Here is a 12,503-nt window from a genome sequence, read left to right on the forward strand (position 1 = left end):
CGGTGCAGTTTTGGTCAAGCGTATTCATTGAATCAAAAGATGAGATTTGTGAGTTCATGAGAGTGACAATGCCGTTAGGTATAGCAGCACAAACACGAGGTATTTTAGTATTAGAACAGAAAACATCACAAACATGCTTTAGCACTTCAGAGAGTACTATTACAAAGTGCACGTTTGCCTTGTTTCTGGTCTTTTGGGGGCAGAAAAGAGACACACAAACTACCAGGACCAGTTAGTACCAAGCCAGTCATGGTTTTAAAGCCATTTAACAGTGATATAGGTTGAGAGCTCAGTGGTAAGAAAAGCAACCGTTTCCGAGGGGTTCCCCGTCTCCCGTTTAAACCCTGACCTGGTCAAAGTGGCCGAGCATGTTACAGTAAAAACCCTTCTGACCCTGAATCAGTGTCACATTGTGTTCCAGGGAAATAACCTTTGTGGGTTTTTTTTGTTAGAAAAGCTTTAATATCGCTTAACTAATCCTGTCAATAAACAGGAGCTGCTGCAGAAGGAGTTCTCACACACACACACACACACACACACACACACACACACACACAAGGCAATCAGACTCAATTGAAAGCATTTCCTGTGTTTCATGTTAATCTTGAGTGATTTTTCCATTACGTCCTTAGAGACAAACCCTGCACTGTGACAGCTAACCTCTCACTCTCTCTCTTTCTCTCTCTCTCTCTTCCCATCATTCCCTCCATCCCCTGTTCTTTTTGACAACATGTTCACACATCTGGTCAAATACACACAAAGATATTGACAAACTGGAAAATAAAATGAAAATGAACCAACTTTTGTTCGTGTCAGTAACTTTTGGATTTCCTCAGACGTTCACAGGTGTCTAATGAACACACCCAGCCACATGGCTGCAGCTTATCTGGTCCTTTGGGTCTAAACACACCATCATCATCATGTCCGTCCAAGCTGTCATCACATTTGATCTCATTAGGTATTAGTGTGAATTTGTCATAACTAGCATATTCATTCTTTTATTCTTGGTGAAATCACAAAGTCCTTTGACCTCAAGGCGTTCCTGGGATATCGCGGTAACAAGAATGGACTAGATGGACGGACAAACAGAACCGAACCATAAATACATATTGAGTACTGACCGTAATCTGTCTGAAGGAACCAAGTTGCCTTCAAATGTCAGGTTCTTAGTCCTGTAGCTTTTTCATTGAACGGATATTTTACTGATCTAAATCACAACTGTCATGCTTGTGGTATTAAGTTTTGATGTATTGGGTGTGAAAAATATCACTCCATCTAAATTCGTACATGTACCGACTCTGAAAGACAGTGTGGCGATGTCCTCACCTGTGTGTATGTTTGTGTGTCTGCCCTCTAACCAGTCTGAGCCTGCTCTGTCAACACTATCACACCCAAACATCGCCCTCTATTCTGTCTCAGAGACTTCAGTGAAGCTGAAAAGAAGAGAAGTGAAAGTGCTACTACATGTTCCATTGTGTCAAAATTATTTTTGCTTGTTGACATGGGGGAGTCGTGGTGATGGGAGCGTTGAGGAGGGGCTGATGGGGAGAAAAAGATGAACATCAGAGGAGTGATGGAGGAGGGAGGGGGGGTGAGGAGAGGGAGGAGGGGTGAGGAGGAGGGCGAGTCGGGACATAATGTTCCCAAAACACTTGTTGTTCTTCTTCTTCCGCTCAACAAAGTAGGTCAGGACGAGAGAGCAAAAGAGAGAGAGAGAGAGAGAGAGAGAGAGAGAGAGAGAGAGAGAGAGAGAGAGAGAGAGAGAGAGAGAGAGAGGTGATCAGGTAGCTCAGTCAAATCAGCCATCATTTATTAACATGCAGTGTGTGTGTGTGGCAGAGTAATATTCTCTATCAATACAGCTTGACTGAGAACACAATGTTGAAAGACTGATCCACTAATCTTAGTGTTTGAAAACGCCAACTGGAGTCCGTCAGAATGCACTTTAAACCTGAGTGCTGGAATGAAATCTTTCTGGAAGTGAGCAGGAAATGAAAATTTAAAAAAAAGCATCTTTCTCATGGTAGTCTCTTCATGGTTGAGTTGGTGTGTACATACAGAGCAGAGTAAATAAGATCTGATACCCTTTTGAATAAAGCATTGGACTCTATTTAACGATAAAGATTATGGCACTAAAATGAACCTTCTTTCTCCCAAACTTCGTCTGAACACTGCAATTAATTTGAGGATCATGTGAAACGCATTGTATTCATGCAGCAAAAGTGCCCTCTTGGATACCTCTAGGGTATATTTTAGAGAAGAGAACATGATAAAGTGCACTGTGCGGTGCCTTTCTATTGGAGGAAAGTTATGAGGTGGCCTCTTGGGTGCCCTTCCAGTAGAGAAAATGTGATGAAGTGTCCTCCAGGGTTCCCTTCTAGAAGAGAAATGTGATAAAGTGTCCTTTATATTGTCATTCCAGTGGATAAAACATGATAAAGTGCCATCTAGCCTTCCAGAAGAGAACACATGATGCAGTGAACTAATGGATGCCAGTAGACGGAGAGAATGTGATGCAGTGACAACTTTTTGCACGGTGGTGCCCCATACCGTGCAGCTGGTGCCCTTTTCATTCCATAAGAAACTCCATAGATCCGTCCAGCTTCCAGAGAGGGGAGTTTAAGAGCGTCAAACATATTTTTTGGTAAAATTATGACTGTTTACACCATACTGTGACTACCGTTTTTTTTTTTTTTAAGTTTCTTTAGCCGGCACGTTTTCTCCCGCTATAAACATCATCATCATTGGAATTTATTGCAAGTGGTCTGCATCCAGCAGCCACTATTAGCTCGATTCTGACTTGAAAACAGAGGCCGGGGTCAATTAAAGGTACTTCTGGTAATAAGACACCCTTCACATTTCAAGTGAGGAGTGTTTGACTCGGAGCCAGACTTTGGGAGGAGTATCACTTTAAAACATGGTTATGTAGCCAAAAACAATCACAAAACAGTAACGCTGCGGGCTCTTGGCTCTAACCTTGATGACTGATTAGGATTCAATGGTGCCAACTCAAAGAAACACATACACATATAAATTGTGTGATTATAACCCCCCCCCCCCCTCTCTTTCATTATTAGCTTCTTTGTAACAGAAACTGTGTGAAACAATGAGTCCTGGTCCAGCAGGCACCAGACGGACTGGACCCTCTGAGACCATGTAGCCAAGTTATGTAAGATTTTAGTGATTTTAACTTGTTTATGCAACATCTTCTTTGTGTTTCAAGCTATGTGTGCGTTTAACGCATTCTTTATTTAAAAAATACACTAGACTGCAACCTCGCCAGCTATCCTAAATTAATTAGTGAGACCTTTTTATTCCTGATTTTTTTCCACCAGTTTCATCCAGTGAGTGAACAACATGGAGTACATTGAAAGCCATAAAAGCAATAGCTCTCAATCAACTATCATCATTTTTCACTTAAATTATTACATAGAAAGTTTATGGATTTGTGTTTTTCTCTTGTTTGAAGTTATCGTATTCCTGCTATAAAAAACGTGTTATTGTAAGCATAGTTTTTCTTTTTTTAAATGAAGTTTTACTTAGTTTAAGTTAATCCTTGCATGTTTAGTTAAAGTTTGTAACATTTGAGGCTCATTAAACTGTTCGATTTACTTAGAGCCAAACGTTAGAGTTTGGTTTCTTTCCACCAGCTGGATTGAAGGGCATACAAAGTTCTCACTTTGACAGTCTTTGATTGGGGTTGGGAAAGTCGTTACTGTTTGTTCTGAGTCACCTGATTTGTGTCATATTTGATGCTGTCTGAAGGCCAAAAAAAACATACTTGGCAATATTCTCATCAGATAAAACAAAATAAGGCTTTATTAAACCCTCAGGGGAAAGACTGTTGTAGAAACAAGGCAACTAGATTCACATTAAGATAACAGCCAGTTTCAGCTGTTGTGTAACAATAAAGAAACAGTTCTCTTGATGAGTTTCCATCACTATCTCTGCCTTTCAGTTCACATGTTCTCCTCTTGTTTGCCCTGTGTGAGGAAACGGAAGCACCCATGGGAATCCTACCAACATGCAAGAGAGTGATTAAAGGACAAATATAAGCGGAAGAAGAATATACCGTCTTCTGTCACGTTTAACAAACCTTTAACTACTGAACACATACACTATTGTGTCTTCCATCACATCCAAGCCTGGTTCCTCATTCTGGGGACACTTTGTCTGTGTTTGTGCCAGAATTCTGAGTATTCATGACTTTGTAAAAGCAGATACACTGACACACACAGCGAACACTGGGATTAGTTGGGACCAAAACAACCACGTCTCATGTCAAAACAGAATTTGTCTTTAATATGTAATATGTAATTTCAACAAAGACCAAACAAAAAAGGTTAATAGTCAATTGAAAATGAGTGTTTCATAACAACAAATGAATCAGTTCATTTAACTATTACAGACTTCTGCTTCTGGGACGTCCTCGCATTATATCGTACACCTGCTCATTTGGTAATGTGTTTAGTATTTATCGGGTACTACAAGGTCAAAGGTCACTATATTTAGTTCAATCCAGTGATAATAATGTTTGTCTTGCATCTCCAGCATACAGTTTTGTTTGGTCTGCTGACTCTTCAGCAAGGCTCAGTAAGGTATTAGACTGAGACAGTTGTCACTTTAATGGAGACATATGATACTCATTTTCAGGTTCATTCTTGCATTTTGGGTTTCTAGAAGATATTCACAAGCTTTAATGTTCAAAACATTCTTTATTTTCCTCACACTCTCTGTGTGAATATACCTGTATCCCCTCGACTGTCTCAAGCGCTCCGCTTGTCTTGGTTTTGATGTTTAAGACTTGATTTCAGGGTTGAAGAGTTAGAATTAGGTTGAGGTCAGGGCTAAGGGAATGCAATACGTCAACAAGGGTCCAAAAGTACTGAAATGTGTGTGTGTTTGTGTATTTGGTAAATATCTTGATGGTGAGAGTATAAAACAGGTGAACAGGAAACGCGATGACATAAACACAATCACAAAAAGGCACACAACAGTCCTCGCTGGCCTAACATGGCACAGATGGTGCAGCATGAAACACACACATCGCATGATGAGAGAATCCAAACACCAAATCAAACCTCCGATTCGTGAGGAGAAAACACCGGAAAGAAGACGTTCCATCAAAGTTATTTCTGGGAGCAAACAGCCTGAACCTGCACCGAGCCTCCGTCCATCACAATGGTGTTATGATTCGAGCAACGTGCTGCTTTTGTGGGACCAGCTGTGTGTTTGCTATTGACTCACAATGATATTATGACTGAGGAGTCCAGATAATGGTACCTGAAGTAAACCAACACAGGTCACTTCGGGGTCAACGAGTTTGAGTTTCATAACCAAAGAAAATATTTAATCTGAAAAGAACATTTCGTTGCTTTTCGGCACGATTGAACACAGGAACACACATCGCTTTGTGTTCAGTGTGCTGAAGGGTTTGAACCAACAACAGCTGTACACAAAATATTTGCCGAGATATTTCAATCTGGAGCAAAATGCCGCCTGTTTGACCGACAGGAAGTGATGAGAATGCATGCAGCACAAACCGCAAATAAGTTAAAGGATATTACAGCACAAATAGCCCAGACAGTTATGTAACTATTCACATCATTGTCATGTGGTTTCCTTGCAGCCCGGCAGCAAATGTTGCAAGGCCTAGTACCTGTCCACAGCCCTTACCACAACACTAAATTATGAATACTGCTTTGGAAAAGCCATGACCCCCCTACTCTGCTTCTGATTGGCTGGTACGCGTTGCATTCGTTGGTTGGATTGGTTAGGTTTAATAAGCATCAAAAGCGAGATTGCAAAACTATATCAAAAAATCTTTATAAAAACGTTATAAAACATCTTTATAAATAACTTGTGCAGAATAATCCACGTCTCATTTATCCAGTCACATGTTCACTACTTCCCAAACATCTTTGGTAAAACCGTCAGACATGCAATAAAAACAGTTTTCTTCAAGAATTACAGGTAACCGGGTGAGTAAATGATATACAGCTGCTCATTTTGTGGGTGAAGTACTCCTTTAGTGTTTATTTTCTCTTTTCTCTGGGAATTCTCTTATATGCCTTGTAATGGAGACTCGGATCCCAGTTGGAAGCTCCAAATCAAATAAGCAGAACGTTCATGCTTCACAGTGTTTGAAAGGATTAAAGAGACAGAGTCTGAGCAACACATTCTGCTGTAACTCAAATGTGCAAATGTGTGTACTGAAGGGTGCAAAACGTGCGGCAGAATATTGCGACGCCCTCTTTAATGTGGCAACTGGTTACCTGTATACGACCCCATGCCGGTGCAGGAACATCAGAGCGGACGTGACCTCGGCCGCGTAAAAACGAGATCTCGCCTCGTCGAACTTCCTCGATCGTTGAATCTGAAACATGAGGTCGCCTCCGTTAACGTACTCCATCACGAAGAACAGTCGGTCCTGGAGAGACAGGAAGAGAGAGGCACTCACTTTTAATGAATACAGAGGTATCGACATATTCTCCATGTTAAGAGTCACAACCACAATAAGACATTTTACACACTTTGCCTCAGCTATGTCACATATGTGCCCACCCTTGACACTTCAATGCAACCTGCCTGATAGGATTTATAGGATATATATATATATATATATATATATACATATTGCGCTCAAAGGAGCTGCTGTAAAACAGTAGATAAACACATTTCATTTCCTATGAATTCTTCACAATAAAGTCCCGTTATTTTGTTATTTAAACGTTTTTATTTTGAAGCAGCAGACAAGCTGCTTCATGTTTTTATATAGACATTTGGAAAAACTGTGAATAATCATTAAATATATAAGTGATGATGGTCAATTTGAGAATGAAACATGGTACAGGCAGAAGAGCTGTTTGCATTCAAAAATCCCTAAAATTGGACTAGGGTAAGTTAGTTATGAATGAATTCTTTACTTCTTCTAACCATAACCAGCCTCCAATAATTGTAATTTCTAAAACTATACTATTCTAATACTATACTACACTGACAAGTTGAATACTTGAGTAACTACTGTAAAATACTGACATCAGTAAAGTGTTCCACAGTATTATTTCCATATCACTACCTCTAATTCAGACACATGAAGTTAAACAAGATTAAGTCTGAATTCAAGCAAAATAAAACAACTTTTTATGTCTCACAGAATACCCTCGGTGTGAAAACACATAAAACCAACATGGCCAACATAGATTGTCTCCACTTCCTGTGACACACACACACACACACACACACACACACACACACACACATACACACACACACACACACACCGCACCTTCCGAGTTCTATTCTCTTGGTACTGAAAATGGGCTCCGGGGGAAAATGTCCCCCTTCCTGAATTCCAGCTTGCTTTCTTCACATCGGAAATAAAAGAGGGCGAGAGAGAGACATAGTGTGTGTGTGTGTGGGGGGGGGGGGGGGGTGATATAAACAGCTTCGTATATAAGAATCCAGGAGCAGTCCTTTCCAGCCATTGTAATGTTGGTCCCATTCCTCACAAGCATCCATTCTCTACATTAAACCTCTGCTGTGGTGCAGCCCTCGTTAGTGGACAGTCTGAGTATCACATAACCAGAAATTGAGCTCAGTCACAATAGCTTTGGAAATTTCAGAATCTTAAATATAGACTTGTTGTGAGACTATCCTGAGTAACCGGGTCATTATTTCTGAAAAGAGACATTGCTGCAAGCCATATAGTCCCATTATATTGGAGGCAGACATCTCTACAGCAGATATCTCCAAAACTAGGCAACTCGCACCAAAACAGTCTCGATTGATAAATAGCACTACAGGTAAGAAGAAAAATATGAACTGTTACCGTTTCTTTGAAACAGAGCAGCAGGGGATCAGACAGAGTTCCAGTTAACCAAACACTATCAAGAATGACACGGTCATCTTTATGGTTACGGTTACAACAATCCTGTTTCCTCACAATGTCATTAACGGGAAAATATTCCTGTAATCCTGCACTTTGCCCTGCTTTTCCTCTGATGAAACCCATTCTGAACAGAGGTGACTAATGGTAGACAGAAACCCCGGGGGAGGCGAAGTTCCTCTGTTTGATTTGTGGAAGGTTGAATTTAACATGAATTTAAAAACAAAGTAAAATAGGCGAGAGAACAGACAACAATAGGGGTGAGCCTTATGAAACCATGGTCTATCATGACACATGTCATTTAGCTCATACATGTCCTAGAAAGTCACTTTTGTGGATCAAATAATCAGACAGGACAGTTGTTGGATTAAAAAAGTAAATGCTGAAAAGCCAGTTTCTTCTTTTTCCCAAATTTGAATCTACCTCAGGCCAGAGATTGCTCTTACTTACATTTACGACATTGCCCCCAATTTATTAGTTTGACCTGAATTCAACTAAGTTAATTCTGCTGTTCACTGCAGCTGGAGGCCTTAGTGGCCGATCCGACTGCATTCACATGTTGTTAAAGCTGACTTTGGGCTCCTTGTTTCCTCTTCAGTATCGGTTTAAAAGGGCCTCAGGATCGGGTCTTACATAAGTGGCCGCCGATCCACCTCAGCCAGTTCTCTCTCTCTCTCTCTCTCTCTCTCTCTCTCTCTCTCTCTCTCTCTCTCTCTCTCTCTCTCACTTTAAAGCGACTTTAAACAGGATGTCGAAATAGTTTGTTTAAATGTACCCAGAATCCCGGCTGGTCCCACCCAATCAAACATGAATAAACATTTCCTGAGGGTAATTACAAATGTACAGATACTGCCTTCCCACTGCTAACACACACACACACACACACACACACACACACACACACACACACACACACACACACACACACACACACACACACACACACACACAGATGATCCCGACACTGGCCATAACGTCTTGATGGTTATCTAACTATTGTACGATTAAACATGTGCCCTCTCTGTGCCACCATGCTGTAATGTATGTAGAACAAGACTCAACTTGCATCTTATGTAACCCCAAAACTATTAACTCATACGTTCTCTTTCTTCGCTGTGTAACACACACACACACACACACACACACACACACACACACAAAGAGAGCGAGAAAGAGAGAGAGAGAGAGAGAGAATAAAACAATACAAACACACACAGATAAGGGAAGAAGGAAGAAAAGAAAGACAGGAAAAAAGAAAGAGATGACGATAAAAATAAGGACATAAGGAAATGAGGACTAAGTCACACCGGACAAAGTAATAAGGAAAGAATCTCAGAAAGAAAGAAAGAAAGAAATAAGGACCAAAGGAAAATGTAAAGAAAGAGAGGAAGAAGGGAGCAAAATGCATGAAAACGTAACAAGAAAATGTGTACGGTCTAAATAAAGTAAAAGGAAACAAATGTACTAATACATAGTATCTACAGCTGTCGGGTAAATGTAGTTGAGAAAGTAGAATATTAGCTTAAATGGAAATCCCAAGCACCAGAGCTCTGATATGTTTTGTTATTTTATCATATTGTACACGCATGTCTCTCTCACAATGAGATCTCAGTTAAAGCTACTACAAGCAACTTTCACCGTGTTGATTTTGGCGGCTCCTGTGGAAAAAAAGCGGTCGCGTCTTCATGAGCACCATCACATTGTGCTGTAAAGATCTGCAGCTGCCAGACTCCCTTCAGAAAACCTCTAGTTTAACTACAGGAAGGTGTGACCCCCCCCCCCTTTTTCTCCAGCGGGCACAGAAATACAGCCTGGTCCTCCAGCAGCGAGGTGTTGGCTCACAGGAAGCCGGGTGCCCGAGCTCGACACCTCCCAGCGGAGGTCCGACAAAAGCTTGAAGGCTTCAAGTGTTCTGCCGGAGGCCCCGCTGGAGTCTGAGCCGAAGGAGTTTCTAGTGAACCTGCATGCTGTAAATGACTTTGTATGATGTCATGAGGAAACAGACCCAATGATATTAAACATAACTGTATAGAAAAAGCCAATATCCTCACTGAGGATCAGCTTTAGCTTATGGGCACACACATAGGCTCCCGTATTACATTGAGACTGTTTCATAGTTAATAGATCCTTGTAAATAATGCAACAAATAACTCTGTATTTGGTTTTAAATGTCACAAGCTACATCTCCCAACAATATGAAGTCTGTTCATGAAGCTAAACTCAGTCAAAAACTGAAAAAAAACAACAACATAAAATGGCAAATAGGGTTTGAACTTTTGTCCGTGTACAAAAAAAAAAAAAAGAAGTGAATTGCTGGCCTACTTTTCCGGGAACACTACGAGCCATTACCGTTTGGCTGCTAGTCATTACCACACAGAGCCGTCCCAGTAACGATGCACTCAGTGATTTCATTCAACAGAACCTGGAGGTGCCCCGTGGTACGATTCAGAGCCTCACACGGTCTAATCACTGTTTTCATCATGCTTGACCATAACGTTTACCAGACTGCTTTCCTCATAAATGCTTTTGCAACAACTGTCCAGAAAGGTGAATCATTCCTTTAGAGTCATCCGTGTATTTAGTGGACTTTGCCTTTAAGAGGAGGGCAGGCTTTTTCTTTTTTCACTGATGATTGCAGCAGGAAATGATTGTAATTGGGGGACAGAGTGTATTGTGTGTGTGGCCCTGGAACCAGATCAAGAATGCTTGTCCTTAAAAAAACAGTGCAGTCAAATCAAGCTCGTGTCCTGGTACTGAGCAGCAACCCGCTCTCTGTGAATCTCTGTGTCGACCAGAACGTGCAGGCCGTGAGCTGAAGTGTGTCAATAAAATGTTCTGAACGAGAAACCGCTTCCAAAGTAAACCGACGGGGACTTGCTGAAGAGTTTTCTTTTTGCTTTATTCAGCTTATTAGAGAAGTGTCGATGCACACGTAGTGTTCACATCATAGTGACTGCTCTACACCTACTTTACAATAGCCAGCAGGGATGAAGGGAAATAGAATTATGCATACAAGTAATTCACAAGGTTTAGGTAAGTGTGTGTGTGTGTCTGTGTGTGTGTGTGTGTGTGTGTGTGTGTATGCCTGAACTGCATCCCAAGAACAGCAGACATACATATATCCACTAATAACAGTAGTCTTGGAAAGTGAAACCCTCCACTGCTCATGACTAACGCATATTTGGCTGGGCGGCCTGCATGTGCCTACACTGTGCATGCCTACTGTGTGTGTGTGTGTGTGTGTGTGTGTGTGTGTGTGTGATCATTGTTCTCGCTGCTAAAATTGCCCTCACTGCGGTTCATCACGATGTCTGACGGGAGTTAAATGCGTGCTGCGGGCTGCTTGGTCCACACAGAATATCTTCTTACTCCTCGTTCCCATAAGAAAGACAGCAACACTTGGATTTCATCGTCCAAAGAAAATTAGTAAAATAAAGTAAGCGAGTGGTTTGTCTTGGTTACTTTCACGAGAAACAGACTTCCAGGGAAGTCCGGTCCTTATGAAGCCACGATGAACTGTAGTGTGCAGAGTGTGTGTGATTTTAAGGGGCAGAAGGGAGGTCATTTCTGTGTTTCTTAACAAAAGACGCTTTCATGACTCTGTTTGAGTGTATACAGGTATACATACAGTTTATGTGTGTGTACAGTCTGCAGTCTGTGCAGATAGAGACTGAGAACGTGTGTCAGCAGCAGAGCAGGATGGATGCAGAGTTGGATGGAGAAGTGAGGACTCGGCAAAATGTCCTCACTTTCAAAAAGTGCTCTCAATTTGAAAGTAGTACAAGAACACTCAACCCAATAATTGTGCCGGTAAGGAGATAAACCCTGTGCTGGCATCGGAAGAGACATGTGCTGGCCATTACTCCTGCAGTTAAGACCAGAAGAACAAAACACTCAATGCATAAGAGTTTGGGGGTTTTACTTCCCCTGAGTTATCACCTGAAGAGCTGACCTCTCCAGCTTTGTCTCAGCAAGAAAAGTATTGCTTTAATATCACAACTAACTTGTTGTGACAGCTACAGGATCACGAGCACAGACGAAGACGTGCTATCACAAGAGAAGCCTGGATGTAACAATAGAGTGATGGAGGGGGGAAAACCGACCCACTTTCATAACGCTGGTATGCTGGTTTTGATGCACGTCAAACACTTCAGTTGTACTTTGAACTTCTAATACACCTAATGCGATTCTGTGTCTTAATTCCTGCAGCCTGGTAATCCGTCAGTGTAACCATTTAACACGCTGACGTAAGGTCTCAAGTCAAATTGCTGACACGCACAGTTTATGTCAAAAGATAGAGTTTGCTCGCGTAAACTCAAGTACGTCCTGTTTGGGACAGCCTTGAGTTTAGGATTAGGATTCGAGGGAAACTTGTATTTTTTTGGTTTCTACTGGAACAAGTCTACATGCTTTAATGTTCTCTTTCAGGCCTCCACCTGAAAGAGCCCAGTTTGCTCTGATTGGCTTGTGACAAAAATATGGCGCACCTTTGCAAAGGTAGCTCTCAAGCTGTGGGTAGAGATACTATGATGGGGGATGGTATATTCTAATGAGCATGAGATATAAGAGGGGGAGCCCAAACTGACTGGGTCTTATTTCACAGTTTGTAGTTCGG

General features: G+C 41.5%; 1 protein-coding gene across 1 annotated transcript in view; it reads right to left on the minus strand.

Annotated features, from left to right (window-relative positions):
* Positions 1-12,503, minus strand: part of LOC306703121 (protein kinase C epsilon type-like) — a gene marked incomplete at both ends in the record, with an annotated part of 52,038 nt that overhangs the window by 5,429 nt on the left and 34,106 nt on the right. Inside the window, one exon of the mRNA XM_079168967.1 lies at positions 6,276-6,430. Within this exon, the coding sequence (XP_079025093.1) occupies positions 6,276-6,430 (155 nt within the window). The remainder of the gene's footprint in view (positions 1-6,275; positions 6,431-12,503) is intronic.

The sequence above is a fragment of the Pholis gunnellus genome (assembly GCF_910591455.1).
Source record: "Pholis gunnellus genome assembly, chromosome: 11".
Taxonomy (NCBI): domain Eukaryota; kingdom Metazoa; phylum Chordata; class Actinopteri; order Perciformes; family Pholidae; genus Pholis; species Pholis gunnellus.